The 24,967-nt window shown below is 37.9% G+C and overlaps 1 protein-coding gene and 1 pseudogene across 2 annotated transcripts; one reads left to right on the forward strand and one right to left on the reverse strand.

Annotated features, from left to right (window-relative positions):
- Positions 1 to 7,867: 7,867 nt before the first annotated feature.
- Positions 7,868 to 9,618, forward strand: LOC143560319 (protein phosphatase 2C 37-like). Its single transcript, XM_077048645.1, has 4 exons — positions 7,868 to 8,254; positions 8,357 to 8,677; positions 9,038 to 9,143; positions 9,265 to 9,618. The coding sequence occupies exons 1-4, from the start codon at positions 7,868 to 7,870 to the stop codon at positions 9,594 to 9,596; spliced, it is 1,146 nt and encodes a 381-aa protein (XP_076904760.1). The 3' UTR covers positions 9,597 to 9,618.
- Positions 9,619 to 15,094: 5,476 nt separating this feature from the next.
- Positions 15,095 to 18,018, reverse strand: LOC143560320 (putative methyltransferase PMT11; annotated as a pseudogene). The gene is made up of 9 exons (XR_013140101.1): positions 17,329 to 18,018; positions 17,057 to 17,206; positions 16,673 to 16,943; positions 16,469 to 16,579; positions 16,218 to 16,377; positions 15,880 to 16,137; positions 15,668 to 15,790; positions 15,507 to 15,584; positions 15,095 to 15,409 (listed from the first exon to the last, which is right to left on the reverse strand). The product of XR_013140101.1 is annotated as a putative methyltransferase PMT11 (transcript).
- Positions 18,019 to 24,967: the final 6,949 nt, after the last annotated feature.

Genomic DNA, 24,967 nt, shown 5'->3' on the forward strand with positions numbered 1-24,967 from the left:
TTTAAGGATCTCCTAATGCGAGAATTCTGCCCTCCCAACGAAGTCAAGCGCCTGGAAGAAGAATTCTGGAACTTGAAACAGTACAGCGGCGAAGCGCGCGAGTACGCGACGCGCTTCCACGAGCTAAGCTTATTGGTCCCTCACCTTGTTACCCCTACCCGTCGAGCCATCGAGAAGTTCCTTGGGGGTCTCCCCATGGAAATTCAAGACTCCGTATGGGCCAGAAACCCAGCAACCCTCTCTGACGCCATCGAGTTGGCCGCTGTGCTCAGCGACAACCATGTCAGAGCAGGAACCCTGTTCCTGCGGGGAGCTGAGAAGACCAAACCCACCAAGACTGTCCCTGAACCATCAGAAACCAAACCAGAACCCTCAAACCATAACCAGAAACGCAGGCGCAGACAAGCTTACGCGCTTACCAACCCTCCCATTGTCCAGCAACCCATTTATCAATCCCCAGTTTACGCGCCTAACCCACTGTCAACCTACCCAGCACCTCCTGCAGTCCACAACTATGCCTTAACCACTCCAGCACTTCCTGCCCCGCCAACTAAGAAACCTTACACAGGAAACCAACCCTTTTGCCCAACCTGTAGACTTCATCACCCACCTCAAGTCCCGTGTCGACAATGTAACCGATGTGGCCGCGTAGGTCACTCCGTTGAGTACTGTAGAACCCCTCCCGCCAATCCAATTGCGCCAACACCACCAGCCTACCCGCAGAACCCACAACCAACGTACCAAAACCCACGACCCAGGTCGTGCTTTAACTGCGGTGATCCCAGTCATTTCCGGAACGCGTGCCCAAGACTACAAGTCCAGATTACTCAAGCGAATCCGGTGAACCAAATTTCGAACCAAGTGGCGCGAGGCCGAGCCTTTAACATAACAGCGCACCAAGCGCAAGCGAATAATGACGTAGTTAATGGTACATTTTTACTTAACGGTCACTATGCATCTGTACTTTTTGATACTGGCGCCGATAGAAGTTTTATCTCTCGCGCTTTTGAGCAGAAGCTTGCGCGACCGCGCAGCGATTTAAAAGAAGATTTTTCAGTTGAATTGGCTAATGGTGAAACTATTTTAATAAACGCTGTGATTAAAAATTGCACGCTTAACCTTAACGAAAACGATTTTCTAATTGACCTCATTCCTATGCCTCTTGGAAGTTTTGATGTTATCATTGGTATGGATTGGCTCTCGCATAATCGCGCCGAAGTTATTTGCGCTAAGAAGTTGATTCGCATTCCTCGTGAAGATGGTGATCTTCATATCTTTGGCGAGAAACCCTCCCGCGGTCTTAAACTTATGACTTGCGCCGAAGCCCGGAAACTCATGCGGAAGAAATGTGTTGCATTTTTAGCCCATGTGGTTAAACCTGATGGAGAAAAGAAGAAACTTCGCGATATCCCTGTTGTGCGTGACTTCCCTGAAGTTTTTCCTGATGATCTTCCTGGTATCCCTCCCGCTCGTGAAGTCGAGTTTCGTATTGATCTTGTCCCTGGTGCTTCCCCCGTAGCCAAATCTCCTTATCGTCTTGCACCCGCTGAGATGCAAGAATTGGCAAGCCAACTTCAGGAGTTGACTGCTAAAGGATTCATTCGCCCTAGCTCTTCTCCCTGGGGTGCTCCGGTGTTGTTCGTTAAAAAGAAAGATGGATCGTTTCGCATGTGTATTGATTACCGCGAGTTGAACAAACTCACCATTAAGAACCGGTATCCCTTACCGCGTATTGACGACCTCTTTGATCAACTCCAAGGTGCCTCTTGTTTCTCCAAGATCGATCTCCGTTCTGGCTACCACCAGTTGCGTGTTCGTGATGAAGATGTTCCGAAGACTGCTTTTCGTACTCGTTATGGCCATTTTGAATTCTTGGTCATGTCCTTCGGATTAACCAACGCACCCGCCGTTTTCATGGATCTTATGAATCGGGTGTGTAGGCCTTTCTTGGACAAATTCGTGATTGTGTTTATCGATGACGTTCTGATTTATTCCAAGACTAAGGCCGAGCATGAACAACATCTCCGATTGGTATTGCAAAAGCTTAGAGCCGAGCAACTCTTTGCCAAGCTCTCCAAGTGTGAATTCTGGTCGGATGAAGTACAGTTTCTTGGCCATATTGTGAACAAGATGGGTATTCATGTCGACCCATCCAAAATTGAAGCAATCAAGAACTGGATTACGCCATCTACTCCAACCGAAGTCCGTTCCTTCTTGGGCTTAGCTGGTTATTACCGGCGTTTTATTTCGAACTTTTCAAAGATCGCTTTGCCTTTAACAGCTCTAACGCACAAAGGTAAGCCGTATATTTGGGGCTCGAAGCAAGAAGAAGCCTTTCTAACGCTCAAGCGTTTGTTGTGTGAAGCTCCTGTTCTAGCGCTACCTGAGGGAAGTGATGATTTGGTTGTGTATTGTGATGCCTCCAACCAAGGTCTCGGTTGTGTTCTTATGCAACGAGGCAAGGTTATCGCTTACGCATCGAGGCAACTTAAGGTTCATGAAAAGAATTATACAACTCACGATCTCGAACTTGGTGCAGTTGTATTTGCCTTGAAAATCTGGAGACACTACCTTTATGGTACTAAGTGTATCCTCTACACTGACCATAAAAGCCTTCAGCATATCTTTGATCAAAAGGAACTTAACATGAGACAACGCCGATGGAACGAACTCATCAGCGATTACGATTGTGAGATCCGGTATCATCCTGGTAAAGCTAATGTGGTAGCTGATGCGCTCAGCCGTAAACCCAGCCAGCTTAACTGTATCTTGCCGCGCACCCAGCTTCATTTCGCGCCGATCCTAAACGGTCTTGAATCGCGCATTCGCGACTCGCAGCGCGCATCCATCAGCAATGGCAACCTTCGCGCCGAGTTAGCGTGTGGCGCGGAAGCGCATTTTGTCCCTAATCTGAGTGGAATTCTCTGCTATCTCAATCGCATCTGGATCCCTTGTGATGAGAATCTTCGCGCTGATATCCTTTGTGAAGCGCACAAATCTCGATATTCTATTCATCCTGGCGCTGATAAGATGTACAAGGATTTGCGCATTACTTATTGGTGGCCTGGCATGAAAAAGGATATTGCTGTGTTCGTAGCTAAGTGCCTGACTTGTTCTAAAGTTAAAGCTGAACACCAACGCCCATCTGGTTTGCTCGAACAACCAGAAATTCCTACGTGGAAGTGGGAAGGTATAGCAATGGACTTTATTACCAAGTTACCTTTGACAGCAAGCAAACATGATAGCATTTGGGTAATAGTGGATCGTTTGACTAAGTCTGCTCATTTTCTGCCCATTCGTGAAACCTACCATGTTGAGCATCTCGCACAGCTTTACGTCAAGGAAATTGTCTGCCGCCATGGTACTCCTTTGAGCATCATATCCGATCGCGATGGCCGTTTTATATCTCGCTTTTGGAAATCTCTCCAATCTGCGCTAGGAACTCGTTTGGACATGAGCACCGCATATCATCCTCAGACTGACGGACAGTCTGAGCGAACCATCCAAACCCTTGAAGATATGCTTCGATCTTGTGTTCTTGATTTTGGAGGTAATTGGGATTCACACCTACCTTTGATCGAGTTTTCTTATAATAACAGCTATCATTCTAGTATTGGTATGGCCCCATTTGAAGCACTTTACGGTCGAAAGTGCCGTTCACCGATTTGTTGGAACGAAGTAGGTGAAGTTCAAATCACAGGACCCGAACTAGTTCAAGAGACAACCGATAAAATCGCCAAGATCCGTGATCGTCTGCTGACTGCCAGAAGCCGGCAGAAGAGTTATGCTGATCGCAGGCGAAAGCCTCTCGAATTTCTAGTTGGTGATCTTGTTCTCCTCAAAGTGTCGCCTTGGAAGGGTGTTGTCCGCTTTGGGAAGAAAGGTAAACTTGCGCCTCGTTATGTTGGGCCATTCAAGATTCTCGCGCGTGTAGGAAAAGTTGCTTACAAACTTGACCTGCCGCTCGCGCTCAGTAATGTGCATCCAACTTTCCATGTATCCAATCTCAAGAAGTGTTTAGCTGACGAGAACCTTCACATTCCTCTTGATGAAGTTCAAGTTAATGAATCTATGCATTTTGTTGAGAAGCCTGTTGAGATTATGGATCGCGAGGTGAAGAAAACCAAGCGCAGTCGCATCCCTATTGTTAAAGTTCGTTGGCAGTCCAAGCGCGGAGCCGAGTTCACTTGGGAAAGGGAAGATCAGATGAAGATCAAGTACCCGTACCTTTTCTCTGCGCCACCTACTACGAGTTAAATTTCGGGACGAAATTTCTTAAAGTAGGGGAGACTGTGACAACTGCCCGAATCCGACCCGACCCAGGTACCCGTTTCTCTGATCCGTTTCTTTTTATGATTTAAAGTTTATTATTAATCTTTGTAAATTTAACTAAGTAAAGTGAGTATATTTATTTTTATTTGTTCTTTCCCGCCTCTTTCTCTTCCCCTTTCTTTCCGCCGTCCCGCCTTCCTTTCTTGTCGTCCCGCCTCTTTGTCTTGTCGCCGTCCCGCCCTCCTGCTTAACCCTTAAGCCTTGAACCCTCTTCTTTGCTTGTCCTTTGGTTTTTCCCGCCTAAGGATGTCTGCAGCTCCACGCGCTAAGGAAGCCTGCGTGAAGACATCTTGTTCCTGCAATGCGTGAAGAGAACTCTTCTCGCAGCGCGCTAAGAATGTATGTTCTTCCCGCGATGCGCTAAGAATTCTAGTTCTTCACGCAGCACGCTAAGAATTTGTAGTTCCCGCGGCGCGCTAGGAATTTATGTTCTCGCAGTGCGCTAAGGATTTGTGATTCTTCTCGCAGCACGCTAAGGATTGTTGTGCCAGCCTTCGCGCTCGCGCACTCAGCCTTCTCGCGCTGAACCCTTTGAGTTCTGTTTAAATCTAGCCGTTTGCTTTTGTGTTGTCTTATCTTTTGAGCTGTTGACCTGCTTTGCTTTATGTCTGAAAAGTTACTTTCGGCGCAGCATGCGCACCAACCCCATTGGTTGACAGATAAAGTAACTGACATTATCTTTTGAGGATCTGCTTTTGCCATGCCTTTTTACTGTTCCCTGACAGCTTTCCCTTTTGCTTTTCCACTTTTCCTGCTGCCATATCTTTTGAGATCTTTTACTTTTTGCTTTTGATATCTTTTGTTATCTTTTGAGATCTTGCTTTTGGAATCTTTTTGCTGTTATCTTTTCTTTTACTTTTGGAGATCTTTTCTAGGGTTTATGTTCCCTAGGGTTTGCCTATAAATAATAGTAGTATTTTCTTAACACTTCACACACTACACTTATTATCTCTTCCTCCCTTTTTGCTCTCTGCCGTTGTCCTCCTGCCGCCTCCCTCCTCTCTTGCCTCCGTCTTCCTCCTTGTTCTTCCTGCTTTTCCGGTAATATATTATATACAATAATTTACTTATTAATTATGCTAACTTATTACCTAGACCTAAAACCGATCGTTGAAACATAATCTTTAATTATAGGTTAACTTTGCTTGTTTAAGAGTTGGTTCTTGCATTATCTTACATCGCATCTTTATCAAGTGAGTAATCTCGTATCTAATCCCTTTTTGTTTTAATGTTTTGGGATGTTCATGTGTTCGTACAAAACTGAGTCTTAAACTGTTTATGAAGTTTTAGTCGCGCAGTATCCCATGTGTTATGGATATTTACTTGGCTGTTATTTGTATGTGTGTATCATTAACCGCTTTGTTCGGCCTATTCCGAAGTTCTCATGGATCCATTGGTAGACACGGGAGAACCTATCGTTTATGATTTCTCTTTTGTTTACACTTGCACAGTTTTCTTGTTTTTGTGCTCAATTGGGAGTACGGATTGAACTATGAGCTATGAATCTAAGGCTTGGTCACAATCTGATTTCACCCTTGTTAGATACCAGATTAACATATGTTGCGCGCAGATTTACTGTTATTATCTATGATTATCTATGATTATCTATGAATAACTATGAATATCTATTAAACTTGATTTCTCACCAACACGCAAGTGTTTGACGTTTATTTTAACACATGTTCAGGTTTGCAGTAGCTGCTTTGAAGCTTGAGGACACATAGGATGTTTACTTTTGTTTTGGACCTAGATTTAAAATGTAACAAGACAAGTTTATGTTATTTGAATATTATGCTTTATAAATATATTGATTTATGTTGATTTATGTTGATTTATGTTCTTTATTTTCCCCGCTGCGCGTGCGCGATAAAATGTGTATTAATAAATATTGACACCAATAGTGTCGCGAGTAATGAAGCAATATGTGGCGCCCCGATGTATAATCCGCCTTCGGTCGGGGTGTTACACAAAAGATCCTCCAGTATCGTACGGACTGGCTTATTTGGGCGGGAGTTTTCCCGGCTTTGTGCGGGAGTGTTCCCGGCTTGCTCACTCATTCTTCAGGTGACATTACTGAATTATTTAAGAGTTAAGTGCCTTGTGCGTGTAGCCTTGCTGCACAGGTAGCCTTCCCTGATGGCTTGTATCCGCAGCTGCTCGTCATACTGTTGTCAGTGAGCAGTCGTATCTTTGGGCCATACCTCGTCAGGTACAGTACAAAAGATCCTCCAGTATCGTACGGACTGGCTTATTTGGGCGGGAGTTTTCCCGGCTTTGTGCGGGAATGTTCCCGGCTTGCTCACTCATTCTTCAGGTGACATTACTGAATTATTTAAGAGTTAAGTGCCTTGTGCGTGTAGCCTTGCTGCACAGGTAGCCTTCCCTGATGGCTTGTATCCGCAGCTGCGGGAACAGGCGGAGTACTTCACCATTGGGAGGCTTTTCCTGCGGGAACAGCTTGCGTACTGCGCGTAAGGACGTCACGTCTCTGAGCATAGTGGGTCCTGCGGGCCCTGTTGGTTTCTGCGCAGACGTCCCTATTCAAGGGGTTGCGAGTTTAGCCTTTGCGCAGACGTCCCTGTTGAATGTGAGTCTTGCGGGTTCAACTGCCCAGACGTCCCTCTTTGAGGTGAGTCTTGCGGGTCCAACTGGGCTCTGCTGGGACCTGCCTCTTCAAAACTCATGTGGATGATGTATAGAAGAAGATGAAACTGAAACTAAAAGTGAAAATAAAATGGCGAAACCTCAATCAAGAAACTGAAATACGAAAGATATGATAGGGGTAAAATATCTTAAGTGGGTCAAGCTTTTTTGCATAACTTTTTTTCATAATTTCATTTTATTTTAATACCATTTAATTAACAACTATCAGATTTTTATTTTCATCATGTCAATAAATAATTGAATATATGATTATCAATTAAAACTTTGTCTCTAAGCTATATACATTATAACATTATTATTAAAAAAAAAAAACCATTCCACGTAATCGAAGAAAAATCTTTTTTGATGATAGGTCTATCGTTCGTAGATCTTTTCTCAATCAATTATATAATTAATAACTTAAAATTCAATGCGCCAAATATACAAAATCATAACTCTTAAAGAAAACGGGTAACATTTCGGGTCATGAGTCACCAATTCAGCCCCACAACACTGTCAAAAAAGGAAGCTAATTTGTTTTGCATAACCGTGTTGACTTCTCATTGGACCACGTTTCACCTCCATGAAAACTACCCACGTGTACCCTCAGGATATCACCAGCATAAAGATTTTATTTACAAATCAACGGCTAGGATTTCACCTCGGGTTTCAGAATTCTACGTCACACCAACTATACATGTCGGGTGGGTCTTCCCGTGACGGTGACGGGCAGCTGTCTGGTCCCACCACTCTTCCAGCAGGTATAATATGATCTCTCTTCCCTTACACCCCCTCACATATTATTGTTTTTGCTTTTCTCTTGTTATTCAATTTCATTAATCAATTTCAACATCTTCAAAGTGATCAGTTGCAAAGTCTGAAATCTGACCTTATGGCCGGTATGTGTTGTGGTGTTGTTGGCGAGACAAAGACGCCGTCTACGGTCGAGCCGCAAAGTAGACGGCGTCGGATGGAGATTCAACAGCTTAAGTTATTCGCAGCAGCTGCTGATTCTAAAAGTAAGCGAAGAAAGGTTTTCGAAAAATTGGATAAATCGAACGAATCGAAGCCTGACCAAACCGATTGCTCGGGAGCATCGGATTCGTCTTCGGAGGTTTTTGATAAGAAAACCTCCAGATTTGGGCTTACGGTGGTGTGTGGAAGGAGGCGAGACTTGGAAGACGCGGTCGCGGTGAAACCGTCTTTTTGTAAGACGAATTCACCGGATTTGGAGGATTTACACTTTTACGGAGTGTATGATGGCCATGGATGCTCACATGTACGTGACTAATGACTATCCAATTAAGAAATAGAATATCTTGAGCTATGTATTATTACAACGTAGTGATTTGGTTTTATGTTATCTAATTATGCGACTCAGGTGGCGATGAAGTGCAAAGACAGGATGCACGAGATAGTGAAGGAGGAAGTGAAGAAGTGCGAGAACTCGAAATCGATTGAGTGGAAGGAGACGATGGTGAAGAGCTTTACTCGAATGGATAAGGACGTAACTGAATGGAGCAGTTATGATTCGAGCTTAAATTGTAGATGTGAGCCACAAACTCCTCAGTGTGACGCGGTTGGATCTACTGCAGTTGTGGCGGTGGTTACTCCTGAGAAGATCGTGGTTTCCAATTGCGGAGATTCGCGTGCGGTGCTTTGCAGGAACGGTGTTGCTATACCTCTCTCGACTGATCATAAGGTATAGCAATTAGGAAACGGTTTCTCGGGACTTGAACCCATGACTTTTAGCGGTTTAAGAGACTAAACCATCAGCCAGGATGTTTAGTGATGTTTTTTAGCCTCTTAACAGTCATTAAGAGGCTGCTTTTAATGGTTCATAACCTTTTAGGCCTTAAGTTTTAATGGTTAAGAAGTAACCATTCAGAGGTAGCCTCTTAACCATTTGGACTTAAGATTGTCTTTTAACCGTTAAGAGACTATAAGTCATTAAGAGATAACCTCTTAAAGACTGTTAACAGGCTACCAAGCAGACTACCAAATAGTTCCTTAATTTATTTATGTGAATTAGTTGATTTGATAAATTTGTTTTTGAATGCAGCCTGATCGACCCGATGAACTTGAAAGAATCGAACAAGCTGGAGGTCGTGTTATTTACTGGGACGGCGCTAGGGTTCTCGGCGTTCTAGCGATGTCAAGGGCAATCGGTATGATCTATGCTCTATGTTCTAAGTTCAAATTATTTATCTTAGATTTTTAATATCATAAGATCTAGATTAATTTTCAATAGCATTTTCGATAACTAATATTGTTTATGTTAATTATCAGGCGATAGCTATTTAAAGCCGTACGTGATACCCGAACCTGAAGTAACAATAACAGAACGAACAACTGAGGATGAGTGTCTTATCATAGCAAGTGACGGTCTATGGGACGTGGTATCAAACGACGTTGCATGTAGTGTGGCGCGCATGTGTCTGAGCGCGCATAAGGTTCCATCGCCACCGCGGTCACCGGGAAGCGTGTTAAATGTCGCCCGTGGTGAGAGCTCGGATAAGGCGTGTTCTGATGCTTCTATACTTTTGACGAAATTAGCCTTGGCTAGACATAGCTCGGATAACGTTAGCGTGTTGGTGGTTGATCTTAGAAAGAACTTATAACTTATTATTACTATTATTTTTTATTTTTAGTGATTTTTTTACATCGATCCATCGAAGATGAACTGTTTGATGTATTGTTAATGTTATCGATAAATATATAAATGTATAGTTTGGAATCAAAGCAATATAATACAATTTAAAGTTTACAATCCTTTGATTTATTTATCATGAATTGAATATGTTTTATTGTTTATAGCAAATGAGTATTAACTTTTAACTCTTAAGTGAAATGGTGAATGAGAGGTAAATTGAATATTTTGGCTGTCGATCGCAAGGTTTCAAATTCGAATTCGATCTCAACTAGATTTTACTATAGTGTTTTTTCGGACGGTGGCTTTTTTTCAAAACAAAAGATATTGGGCTTGGTTACCCAACGTTCTCTGTGATCGTAGGTGTATGACGTCGTTTTTTACCATTTGGTTGTCACTAATAACCAGATTTATTTGTTGGTCGTTAAAAAAATGTTTTCTTGTTTATACTTTATTATACTTTATTATTATTATTATTATTATTATTATTATATTAATTAAGTCGTGGCATATATGATTGTTATTCAAGAAAATATGCTCGGGTCTGTCATGATTTCATGTTCAACTTTTTGAGACGTAAAAGACGACTCTTCTTGTTAATCGGTTACAAGTGTCACCAAAGTATCACGTAAGTTAAAATTCGAAGTACAAAAGAATGGTTTGCCATGACTTTTTGACTTTGTTATTCTTATCCACGTACACTTGTGTTACTCCCATTGGTACAGCACATATAAATTTATACATTCATATATTCTTGTTGGAAGTTAGGGTATATCATATTATCATCGTAATATTCAATGATTTATTCTAGTCATATATTCTTTATTTTTTTGACACGATACATTTTGTTACATGGATGATTGATTGCCAAATAGATTTGTACAATGTACAGATTGCAACATGCATTTAGCATGACTAAAATTACAGTTAAATTTTTGTTCTTTCTCACAACATTCATGCATAATCACAAAATCTCGTATATCATTGTATACGTGTACATTACTAGTTTAGTCTCTTTCTTGTCTAATCCGTTCAATATATATCTACCACATCAACTAGACCCATGGGTGTGGCGACGTGCGTAATATGCGCGGTTCGATGTGGGTAAAGCCTAAAGCCGCCCCGGTGAAACACAACTCTTGGCATGCATCAGTGTTGTGCATGATATTCTCTACGTGTGGATGTTGTAAAAACAAATCTAATTCTTTTCTTTCTTCTACTTTTTTTAACCTTGTAATTAACTACAAGCGTCTTAGTTCGTTTTCAATAATAACTGCATGTTACTTTTTTTTAAATATGATTTTACAATTTCGTTTATCTTTTCTTTATAAACATCCAGATATAAATTTCATTGAAATTTGTTATATTTATTTACTAGGTTAGAGCCGTATCAAACACGGGTGAAAAATATAAAAAAGTAAAAAATTATTATATGTAATACGTAAATTCAATTGTTTCATATAATAATTTTCATTCATGACTTTTTTTATTAAGTTTTTGATATATTATGCACTATGATTTTAAGTTGAAAACCAAATATTAATGTTTGATTTTATCCAAATAAAACATTCATACTGATATTGTTATATTAAATATTATGTGTATAAAATGATATTTATAACAACATGTTGTCAAAGATTTAAAAACTAAATTACAAAGACTTATTGTAAAAGAAAATAAATAAAACTAGATTATATTTTAATATAAAGAGAGAAACGATAAACAATCTTAAATGGTTATGTTAAAAAGATATGAGAATACAATATCATATTGTGAATAATGAAAATGTTAGCAATTAAATATAATTTTGGTTTTATACTTGAAGAGAAATCACATTTATATATGTTAAGTCAAGAAATTAAGCACCATTTTTATTTAATGGAGTTCGTAAACACATTTGTTTTGAAACATGAGGTCTTGGGTTTGAAACCCGTATCACACATTAATATAATTTTCAAAATTTTGTAAAGCTTACGGGTCATAGGTTAATAGGAAAGCGGGCCATGGATCATAATATAATAGGAAATAGTGACAAGACATCTACTTGGCATCCTATATGGAGTGCCTAGTTAAATGCCATGTGGGCATTGTGTTGCTTTAATAGTATAGTTCGATTAGATTCTTTAAACTGTTTTACAATTTTTTTGATCTCGTATATGACTTTAACTATTTCACAATTTTTTTGCAATGTTTTTATCTAAATTATATAAACTGTTAAAAGATAAATATATTATCTTTATTTAAAAATTACCTACATGGCAGTTTTCATATACGATGTGAAAAATGAAATCAAACCCAGCTTTTATGGTTTTATATGAAAATGGTATGAAAATGATGTAACGCTTACGTGTAACAGTTTTCACACCCCTTGAATCACACCGCTACACCTCATAACCTTATGTGTTTATTGTCTACTTGCATCATCTTTATTTCAAATTAAATATGAATTGAATATGTTTTGTTGTATGATATTTGAATATAATATTAGTCAAAATACATGATTGCTGTTCAAGAATATATGCTAGATATATCAAGATTTCAAGTTCAACCTTTTTGAGACGACTCTTTATTAATCGTTTACAAGTGTCTACAGAGTATCACGTAAGTTGATATTCCAGGCAGAAAGAGATATTACTCTTGACTTTTTGACTTTTTATTCTTTTGCACGTATGTGCTAATTCATTCATTGGTGCAACACACGTATAAACATTTATTCTCTTTTAATTTTAGAGGTTAGGTATTTCAACTTTTTCATCCATACTATTAGTTATTACTATATAATGCATTATGATATATACAAAATAATTAATAAACCTAATATTAAATATTTCCATTGTCGAGCGGAAGTAAACCGGATGCTAAGACTGGATAACAAAATGAAAACATAAAGCCAATAATAGTAAGATGTTTAACTTTTAAATTGGACGCTTAGACTGGAAAACGAAAAAGAAAACATAAAAACCAATAATAATAATAAGATAAACATGTATGCTTCGAGGAGAAGTAAGGCAGACGCTAAGACTGGGAAACAAAAAAAAAGAACATAATAATAATAGTAGTAGTAGTAGTGGTGGTAGTAGTAATAGTAGTTTCTAGTGGAAATAAATTGGATGCTAACATTGGAAAACAAAAAAAATGTAATAAAGATTATCGGTTTCAATTATCGGGTCCAAAAAGTAAAGAATATGACTTGTTGACTGAACATTAATCAATCCTAAAAAATTACTCACTCTCTATCTTAATATGCATAACTTTTAGTTAAACTTCAAGAAAAAGTTTGTTCTTTTTAACTATCAGTTCTATAAGACAATGCAACTATTAAGCCATGTTATGACTTATGATTAAGTGAATAAGGACTAGGGAGCATATATTAAGTTCCCAATTAACAAGTATAGTTAAAAACTTGCATGCAATGCAAGAAAGTCCAAAATGTATACAACCAAACAAAGTTCAACTTTATGGGCCAGAGTTAATTTTCAGTTAGTAAGTTATTAGTTAACAAGCCCAATATTGAGTCATTTTTTTTCCCCAATTCAGAAACTACATATTAATCAAATTTGGACTTTTAGGACTCTCACAATCACATAAGTGCTTTAACAAGTGAGTTTCTTTGTTAATCCTGCATTTAAATGTTTCCACTTCTCATGCCCAAGTGGCCATGGCCCTACCCTCATGGGTTCATGACAACAAAATTAGTAAATCATGATCATAAATAGGATACTGATATATAAGTCCAAACTTCGTCACTGCTTGCATGTATCTTAATACCGGATACCAATACCATCCTTGACATCACCTATGTGTTTACTCTGCTCATCTTTATTTATTATTTACCATGTGTTTCTATATATCTTATCTTTTATAAATTAAAAAACACACATATATTTTAGACCTAAGAATATGAATCATAATGCTTGTCAACTTATTTTTTTTTAAGTACGAGCATTTGGTGGATAAGACATAGACCCCATAAAAAGAACAGCATGTGTAGTTGCTTTTAATGGTTGGCTGTTTTAATTGGTTATAAATGGTGTTTGTTCATCGGTATATATTTCTTAATTTATTCTCTCTAGTGTTATATGTCACATGAACATATCTTCTTGGAGAATAAAATTTTCATTCCTACCACAAATTCATATTCCAAGATAAAAATGGTCCCTTTTGCATTAGTGTCAAAGAAGCTAAGTGATATCCAAAGAATCACTCATTTTCCATAAGGGTGTTATAAAAGAAATGGCCTTTTTTTTTCTTTTTTTCTTTTTTTCTTCCCCATAATCACAATATATTCATTATTTGGTAATTTTGATAGGCGGTTGTGTAGTGGTGGGAAACCTAGGAACCCGGTCTTTTTTCGGTTTATATATAGTCTACACTATTGATTTAATGAGCGAACTTGTTCTTTTTTGACGAGCGAACCCAGTAGAAAGGTGAAAGAAGTAGAAAAAAAAGTATATTTGCTTCGTTGAATCTTTACTTATGGATTAGTTAGGGTTAATTGTGTTTTTGGGTCATTTCCAAGCCCAACATATTACTTTTAACCTTTTTTACACATCCCCATTGATTATTTATTTTTCATTTAATTTATTTACTCAAAAAAACATAGATTTTTGTATTTGAAATTTTCTTATTTTTAACGATGACAAACAAAATCATGATAGTGTATTGCATTCTATTTATCCAATTTTGACCTGTCCGGGCCAAAAAAAAAACCCTTTTACGCCACAAAAAATCAAACATCGAAAAATATCGAACTCATATAAAAAATCGTGGCTGCGTCACCGTTTGTATTTGGTTTTTGCACTTGATTATTAAGTATTTTCTTCTTTTTTTTTGGTATTTAATAGAAGTATTCAAGTAATTTTGCAACCGAAGAAAGAATAAATCTTTACTTTTAAATAAAGAAACAGATTACCTATTTATTTTAAAAGTAAATTGTTTTTTTAAAGTGATTGTTGTAAAATGTAAATGCATATATTTATGGCCCAGCCCAATGGTTTTGCACCTTTACTTAGGTAGCGATGCATCATTGTATTGTGCTTCTAATTTGGGTTTAAGGTTAGTACTTGATTAATATTTTGTTTTAGGAGACATCATTTGAAATATTTTTAGTTACATGTTTGCTGCTGAGTTATCCTACAAGATAAAATATTCGGGCAACTAGTTATGGTAATTGCATAAACTGATAGCCATCCGCCTCTTAGCTCCTTGCTAAGGGTTCGGTCTTTTTCGATATTAATACGGCACCACCGTTAAAAAAATAAACGAAAAATGAGTCAAAAGGCCATACAATAGGGAACGAAAAGGTTGCATCGAATGTTTACCAGAAAAAATCTTGCACATAATATAAATCATACATAGCCGTTCAAAAAAATATATAATCATACATAACTAGTAACCAGTAGCTGACTAGGATATACAAAAGCTCATCATGCTACAATTATATAAAGCGTAAAATTGACCTGAAAATGACACCCTTAACCTTTATCCTCTGTAGTTTCGTTTCGAAAATACAGAAACCTGAAGCAGTTTGCTCTTGAAGAATATAAAATAAAAAACCAAATATGCATTACCATGAACTTTGACTATCGAATGTTTTTGTCACCCGTCAAAATCCTATAACTTGCGTGTGGGCCTTCAGCGGTATCGCGTATTGCCACACGCCACCCAATAGCCTTCCCAATTTCCTCAAGTTCACCCATCACTGAAACTGAATCACGAATGTATACACGTCCCCCGGGTCTCAAAATTCTATCCATCTCAAGCATTATGCTTGAAATGTTGCATCTGAGAATATAATGAATTAATAACTTCAGAATTACCCTATGCCTATTTAATATTATAAATATCATTTATTATAGAAACTTATGGGCATTGTACATACCGTTTTTGCTCAATAGAGAAGAGACTGGCTGCATGCAAGAGATCATAGGTTCGTGGGTATGTATCGAAAGACTCACACCTAACATGTTTGAGTGATCAAGATTATTTTTTTATTAAAGAATTTAAACAATATAAGTATTATATAACTATATCATAATATACCAATCATGCATAACTCCTAGAAGTCCACGGTCGTAGATAACAGGCAAGGTGTTCGAACTGCTAACAGGAACAACATTCATAACCCAACAATCCAGTTGATTGGCAATTAAGGCTGCTGCAAAGCTGCAAAACAAAGAAAATAAAAAGATTGGTGTTATAAAGAATTAGTTATACAAAAGTTTTTTACAGCAGATGGGGAAAGACGAATATACCCTCCATATCCGGCTTTCATGTCCATCACGTTTCTAAGCTTGAAAGTGCCCCAACGTAAAGCTCAAACATAGCTATCTATTATTTCTTTCCAGTATTTTGCTTCTGCTTTAAAAAGATCGTTTCTTGACACATACGCATCAAATTGTATGCTTTGCAGCCGCTGAGGTGGAATATCTAATCGTTCGGGCCATTTGGTAATATTTGCTCCAGATCCGTCCTCAGGTAGTCGAGATATACATGGCTTCAAATCAACATACCTGGAGTGAAATAACTTAATATAGTTGACTTTGATTTCCATCAAGAAAAAATAATAGACTTATAAATATATTTAACATACCAAACGTCATCTGGGTCATCTTTCTCGTCACACAATGGCGGTAGAGTCCCCAATTCACGATTCAAATAACAACTGTTGTTAAGCGGTTTTTGCCATATTGCAATGTATCCCTCTTTCTTTACAAGATTCCAGCAAAGACGAGTTGTTAGGTTAACCATTTCTGAACAAGAAAATATAAGTTTGGTTAAGATATATACTTTTATCTTTGATAAACGCACGTGTTACCAATAATATTAAACAAAAATGGTTACCTTCCCATTGTTCTTCCAGAAGAGGTTCATGCTTATAAACCGGTTGTGCAGCCCAAGCAAAATACCCTCCCGCTCTTAACAATCGGTTGACCTCAAGTAACAAAATCCCATCTTCATCCCGACACATGTAAAAGATATAAAGATGATTAAATTGTGCCCAAACACAAAACTTGCTGTTACATAACATGTGAGCGTGTGACTTACCATCACGAGTCCAGTTGACTCGACATCTTGAGCAATGAATTAACTCAAAAGCTTGACTCGGGTACAAAAGTCTCCTGGTTGCAAACGCAGCCACCATTGCAGGCACGCCACGTTCTAAAGCAAACTGAATCTGGTTCTCGTGCACATCTTTTGGCGCTACCGACATTGTGAGCACATTTCTTGAATACAAATAAGCACCAAAACTCGCCACGCCACATCCGACATCTAATGCAACTCGCGTGTGGTTTCCAAACGCAATCTCGGGAACCATCTTCCAAAGCATTCATAAATAGAAAAATTAGTTCATCATAACAGTAAATTAGAAATATGCAACATTACAAATATTAACAAATATTAATAACAATAATAATAATAAGAATATACCTCTTGAATCTGATCCAAATACTTGTCTGCACCATGAATAAACTGTGTACCGCCTCCCGGAAACTTAAACTTATCCTTGTCTACATTAACCCAATTCTGCCCACCCTTATATTCAGCTAGCTGTGGATGTGGAACATTACTGTACCACACCTATATTTAAGTACAAAATAAACATATCATTAAATCATTAATCTACCAAAATGTTAATATCAATCTCTAAATTCTAATTAATCACAACATATGCAAAACATAAAACTAAAGAAGACCATCACCTCATCGCGACTCGTCGGCCACGGAATCTGTGCCTTGTAACCTTTCGGTGCAGGCACCAAACAGCTCAACACCTTATCTTTATCCGGACAATGCCGCTCAAATCGTTCCCCTTTGTCCGTCGACTTCAACGCCTTAATCGCCTCGTCATTATCCAAACACGGAATATACTCCCTCATACTCATCAGACACGTCTCAAACTTCGACACCCTAATCCTAACCCCTTCACCCCCATCCACCGCATTCGTCTCATTACTCCGAGTATCCACCGCATCGGGATCATACTCCCCCACCTCAAACTCATCCCTCATCACTCCATTCTCATCCACCACCCCTAGCCTTTGCACGGCCGGGGGAGGCGGTGCAAAGGCTGGGGGCGGTGGGGGAGAATGAGCAACGACACTAGACGGTGGGATTGCAAGTAGCTGCAATTCTGCCTCCCTAGTGTCGTTAATTAACGACTTGACGTCGAATGTTTTGTTGAAATTGGGGGAAATCGAAACCGAAGGGGTTTCGGAAGGTAGGTCTGAATTAGAACTGAAAAATAATAATTGCTGGTAAGTGTCATCAGACCAGTGTTTACCTAAATAGAAAAAAGCTAGGGCTACGAATGCGAATCCGGCAGTTTTAACAAAAACTGGCGATTTGAACGGTATAAATCCCTTCATGTTTACAAGTATTATTATTATTATTATTATTATTATTATTATTATTATCACCAGATCAAATCTGATAATAATATAGCTAGATCTGTGTGAACACACGCATTTTGTTCACTATAATCGATAGCTTATTTCCTGGCAGCAATTCAGTGAGGCGAAGTGTTGAAGTGGGTCTAGTTGATGTTATTATATATGTATATGTATAAATTTCTGTGCCTATAACCAACGAATTGCCTTAAACGAAAGCTTAATGTGTAATAAGATAATAAATAGATACCACGTGCCTGGTGCGAATTCAGAATTCAAGAAGACGAACTGTTGAGTGAATACGTCTGAAGATCAAACCAAGATTGAAAAAGGGTGAGAAACAGCTAACATGGCCTAAGGCGATCTTAGACGTTATTATTATTATTTTATATTTTATACCATGTTTAGATTTCGTATGGGGTGATCCAATGATCGTTATTGTTATTGTTATTGTTATTGTTATTGTTATTATTTCGTCATTGGAATATTGATTTTAAATAATCCTAACGGCCTATTGGTAAATATCAGTCCCAACTTTACACTTGTCTGTTGACTGTCCCAACTATTGATGTATTTGGTTTTAACGGGCTGCAACTAACGGATGTTAACTCCGTTAGTGATTTGCTGACGTGGACCTTCTTCTCCGGCCGGAAACCTGCAACTCGCCTCCATTCTCCCTAATATTGTTACGCCATCTCTCTCTATCTTTCCCCTCATTCGAAACCTAATCGACGTGCCGCCGTTGTTGTCTCCGGCGAAGTCCACCCTCGTTAATCGTGCACCATTTCGTATGGGGTGATCCAATGACGAAAGACCATCACGAGCTGGCCTAACACAGTTGTACGGAGCCTTTAAATGTTTCCAAGTTATCACCAGTTTCGGGGAACCCACCTGTCAGAAGGCCACTGATGGTAAAACTCGGACGCCGTCATGATCGAACTGGAGATCCCAAAGATCTTATTCCTTCATTGAGCCACACATGCTTGGGTCTCAATTAAAAAAAACCGTGTTTCCTTACACTGCACCATATTGGAAAGATACAATGTTTAGATTACTTGATAGTTTAAACTTTAACTTGGTAAAAGACTTTTATTTAAATGATAGTTTCGTACTCTTAACTAGACCTGCTCTTGTGCGTAACTGCTCTTAGTTGTATGTTCAAATAGCTCCAATTAGAAATTAGTTTAAAAAATCTTACACAACATGCACTTCACACAACTTTCCATGCAAGCAAAGTGTCGTGGGTAGACCTGATGATACAGTTCGGATACAGTAGGTTTGATATGGGTTATGCTCGACCAAGATGATCGGGCTTAATACCATATTTTTTGATTCTCTACAGACATTTGTTCCCATAATAAAACCACAAGGGCATTGACCAAAGTTTGTGTTGCTTTAACTACATTGCTCCCTAACTGTCGCACCTTATTTGAACAAGCAAATAACTTTAGATCTTCTTCTCCCATCAACCGCAGCTTAAAAACACTCAATGGATTGGTCTTGTACGTTCTCACTTCTATTTACTTTTATTATGTTCACATCATAACATGGAGCTTCTTACTAAATGATGACTTGGTATTGGATAATATTGTATCCACTTGTAATATAATGGTGTTGGCTTTTTAGTTAGCCAAATGGTCTCTTAGGTTCTTCCATAATAGTATTTTGAAATTTGAATTAATAGTTGAATTTGGTCTTTTGTTTTGTTATATTGAGTTCAACACGCTCACAAATGATGTGCTTCAAATTGATACGTTTAAATTACTAGAGAATTGGGCTAGTTGGAGTATTGGGCTGTTGTATATTGGTTTGTCGTGTATTTTAAAATTTAAATGACTAGTTTATTAACTGAAGTTTAAATGCTTATATATGTATTTATAAGGCCGGTTAATATTTTGGTTTTTGGTTTGGTTCGGTTCGGTTATTACTCACCTCTTCATACAGTGACTGATTGCTCCTTCATATAGTGACTTGCGATCTGAGTGTGAATTCGCACACCCTCACGGCCTCACTCTATAAGCTAACTACCATTATAAGGTATATAACATAGCCCTTGATTGAGTTTATTTTTTATTTAACCTTTATAATAGATATATATCATAAATGCGTTACAATAATATTGTTTTATGATTTGCAAAGATTTTAATAATTTTGGATGACCAATAGTTTGTTAGGACATTGTGTTAATTGACTTTATGACAAACTATTTACTTGATTTTTGTTATACTGTTTTAATGTTTAGTCTATTTGTGAAACTTGCTTTGGTGAGACTTGTTAGTTATTAGGTGCTAGTTTGGGTAAGACTTGTTTGAAGTTACGTGATTTTTAGATGCTAATGTTAAATTCCGTGATTGTCAAAAAGATAAATTAAGTGCCAAAGCCCAAAAGATGAATTAAGAAAGAGCCCACCAAAACCGTGATGTGTGCAAGCTGTAAAGTGAAAAGCAGGTGTTGGGTGATGTGGCAAAAAGCCATGCATTAAATTTTTGACCTGTAATCATCAAATTATCTACTATCTAACATATATATAAATGGTAACTTTGGTGTCGCTAAGTTATTATTGGTTACTTGACGGCACCTTACTTGCTCATGACATTTTATGCTTTTTTTTTTGTTTTCATTTTAGTACTGTAATGAACATAGCGAAAACCGAATGAACGATAGTTTCTTTTGTTTGTTTTAATTCTGATAACGAACCGAATTCGCATAGACTTACTGCGTCAATGCCCGGGACTAGGGGTGTTCATCGGATAGGATAACGGGTTATTCGGTTCGGATTTGAAAATTTTGGAACCCTATCCGAAATCCGATCCGATCCGAATTAGAGACATTCCTATCCGATCCGAATTGAATTCGGATGGATTCGGATCGGATTCGGATAATCCGAAATTATCCGAATAATCCGTATAACAAATATACAAACTTAAGTTTTATTAAATAAACATACCAAACTAGAAAATAAAAATAAAACACTACAAGATAAGGAAGTTAAGTAGTGTTAGAGAGTATAACAACGGAGTGTTATGACATTTTTGTCTATGGTGTGTTAGGTTGATCGAATTAATAATGAAGTTATGGTTATAAAGTTATTGTAAATGTTAATGGACTTGGTTATATACACTAATAACATGTTATATATTCAGATTATTCGGATATCCGAATAATCCGAACTATTCGAAATTTTTTGAAATCCACGTCCGAATCCAATCCGAATCCGAATTAGTTATTCGGATATTCGGATCGATCCGATCCGAACATCCGAATAAGAATTCGGATCGGATTATTCGGGTTTTGTTTTCGGTTTGGATTTCGGTTTTATTCGGGTTTCTTGAACACCCCTACCCGGGACCGACAATGATCAGGTTTTACCAACGCCCGAGTTACCAACCGACACCACCCTTTGCTCCACTCAATTTTTATATTTTTCCCTGTTGTAGCTTCGGTACCATAACAGACGTAGCCAAAACCGACCAATTTTGTTTCCAGTTACCGTCTCAATGCTCGAGACTGACAACGCTTGAGTTTTACCGACCAAACAAACACTGTGTTAAATAATTTATATTTTTATATGTTAATTTGACGAATATATGTTTTGGGTTTAACACTGAATCCGCGTCGACTCACCGACGTAATTCTCGGACTTTACCAATGTTCGAGTTTTATCAACACATGATTTCAACATTAAGATTTTACCAACTGCCCTCGTGCAACGCGCCGGTACAATACTAGTTTTATACAACTAATTTGATATTTTGAAAACGGTTTTTTATTTTGTTCGTTAAAAGAAATCACTCCACAGGAGTGGATAATGGATAACCTCTAGCCCTCTAATGTTAATCAAGTGGCTAGGATGACGACACCAGAACCAAATGACATCTATGGATGATGAATAACCATTGGGCTATAAACAATACCTTAACAATACCTTCTTCAACACACGTTCAAGATACAAGATTGGGCCCATCATATGATTATGGGCCATGGTGTTGGTACACAACCCTAATAACACTAAACCAATTATACATACGTTATTATGAAAGGCCTGTTTAATCTTATACCGTACTAGTGGGCCCATCGTATTATAATGTTCCATCTATCTATAACAAGAAAAAAAGTTCATGAAATCACCTGATTTTGTGGTTATGATCATATGTGGTACAATGATAACCACAAGATGGGTTCATCTCAAAACAATTTGGGCCGTTCATGATCCATAACGTGGAAGTATTGTGACCTTTGGCCCTTACCAAGATTTAAGGGTTGGGAACTTGGGATGTTTCATGATAATTGATGGTTCATATTCTTTTAAGAGAGAAAATTTGTAAGTATGATGGTAATTAGGTGAAACTTTTAGTGGTAGCATAGAAGAACCATAGACATATTAATTTTGATAACCAATAGAAGTCTTCTGTAAATTCCAGTCATTTGAACATTTGTTATTCCAAGTGGTTATCTTTCTTAGCATTTGATTCTCCTTTAATTTTTAATAATTTATGTATATTAACTATTAAGGATATGACGTTTTTTTTTTTATTTTTGGCAATAAAAGTATTAGTTTTGGGATGCATATGTTTTTAGTTTTATTTTGGGATGCAATACTTGCTCTTGTATTCAAAACATGTTCGCCTTTGGCGTAGAGCTTGCTTTATATACTTTAAGTGCTACCAACGTGTAGTATGAGACCTATAAGTTTTCCTTTGACGGAAATTTTTGAGGTTGGTTGTCTATCTTTAAAATTTAAATATATTCGGGAGTATTAGAAGATGAAGCCGCAACTTTCTTTTAAGAAATCATTCCATTATATTATACAATTCCATGAATTTACAAATTCAAACCAAATAATTTGAAGTATATGTTCAAGCTAACACTAACAGTGTAGTATATATTTACCAAGATAGAAACGTGTGGTATAAACGAGTTGAGGAATTTCTATTTGTTCGTTTGATGTGTTGCTTATATTTTTGTTAAACGGGATTAGCAGCAACTCGTGTGTTTTGGTTTTCACTAGATGGGGCTAGCAACAACTCATGTGATGATTAAGGACGTGATTCCTTCATTCTAGTTTTCGTTTATTCGTTGTAGTTTCCATTTGTTCGTTTGACGTGTGCTGCTATTGTTTTCACTGAACAGGGCTAATAGTGACTCGTGGCTTTTGTTTTCACTGGACGTGGATAACAACGACTCATGGGATGATTAAGAATGTGATTTCCTCATTCTAATTACCGTTTGTTCATTGTGTTTTTCATTTGTTCGTTTTGGAGTGTGTCGTTTTGGTTTCCATTTGTTCGTTTAAAGTGTGCCGTTTTTGGTTTCGCTGAACGAGGCTAGCAACGACTCATATATATTTTTTTCACCAAACATGGTAGCAATGACTCGTGAGATGTTTAAGGAGGTGATTCCCTTATTCTAGTTTTCGTATGCTTGCTGTGGTTTTTGGTTTGATCGTTTGAAGTGTGTCGTTTTTATTTTCACTGAATGGGGGCTAGCAGTGGCTTGCGGGCTTTTGGATTCAATAAATGGTGCTAGAAACAACTTGTGGGATGATTAAGGAGATGATTCTCTTATTCTAGTTTTTGTTTGTTTATTTTGGTTTTCATTTGTTAGTTTGAAGTGTGTCGTTTTTGTTTGCACCAAATTGATTAACAGCGACTCATGGACTTTTGTTTTCACTGAATGGGGCTAGAAATGACTCATGGGATGATTAAGGATGTGACTTGCTCATTCTGGTTTTTGTTTATTTCTTGTGGTTTCTAATTGTTCGTTTGAAGTGTGCCACTATTAGTTTCACAAAACGGGGCTAACAATGAATCGTGGGCTTTAGTTTTCAATGAATAGAGCTACCAACGACTCAAAGGATGATTAAGGGTGTGGTTCCCTCATTCTAGTTTTTATTTATTCATTGTGGTTTTCACTTGTTCGTTTTGATTATCATTTGTTCGTTTGAAATATGTAGCTTTTGTGTTCATTGTACGGGCTAGCAACGACTCGTGAATTTTTTTCACTGAGCGGGGCTACGTTAGCAACGACTCGTGGAATTTTGTTTTCACTTATTGGGGCTACCAACAACTCGTGGCTTTATTAAGAATGTGATTCCCTCACTGTAGATTTCGTTTGATCGTTGCGGTTTTCATTTGTTCGTTTTTTGTTACCATTTGTTCGTTTGAGGTGTGACGCTTTTGTTTTAACTGAACGGGGCTAGCAGCGACTCGAGGAATTTTGTTTTCACTAAACGGTGCTAGATACGACTCGTGAGATGATTAAGGAGGTGATTCCCCTTATTCTCATTTTTGTTTGTTGTGGTTTCATTTGTTCCTTTGAAGTGTGGCGCTTTTGCTTTCATTAACAGGGCTAGTAACGACTCGAGTGTTTTTTTTCTTTCGCTGAATGCTGCTAGCAATGACTCAGATGATTAAGGGCGTGGTTCCCTCATTCCATTTTTTGTTTATTCGTTGTGGTTTTCATTTATTCGTTTGGTTTCCTTTTGTTCGTTTGAAGTGTGTTGCTATTATTTTCACTAAACGGGGCTAACAACGACTCGCGAGCTTTTGTTTTCACTTAAAAGGGTTACCAACGACCCAGAGGATGATTAAGAACATGATTCCCTCATTCTAGTTTTTATTTATTTGTTGTGGTTTCCATTTATCTGTTTTGGTTCCCATTTGTTAATTTGAAACGCGTCGCTATTGTTTTCACTAAATGGGGCTAACAGCAACCCCTGGGCATTTGTTCACTGAACATGGCTATGATCGACTCAGAGGATGATTAATGACGAGATTCCTCGTGAACTACGTACTTGAGTACGGGTTGATAAGAAATCTAACCGAGATGAGCTTAAATGAACTAGTGTCTAAAAATAACTTGTTTGGAATTTTACATTTCAAAGTTTTGTAAGAACATTAAAATGATATGAAACATGAAGTAAATACAAAACATGTAGGCAAAACCAATAATC

Source organism: Bidens hawaiensis, unplaced genomic scaffold (genome assembly GCF_021521415.1).
Source record: "Bidens hawaiensis isolate Kalapana, Puna unplaced genomic scaffold, B.hawaiensis_p1.1 tig00020325_1, whole genome shotgun sequence".
NCBI lineage: Eukaryota > Viridiplantae > Streptophyta > Magnoliopsida > Asterales > Asteraceae > Bidens > Bidens hawaiensis.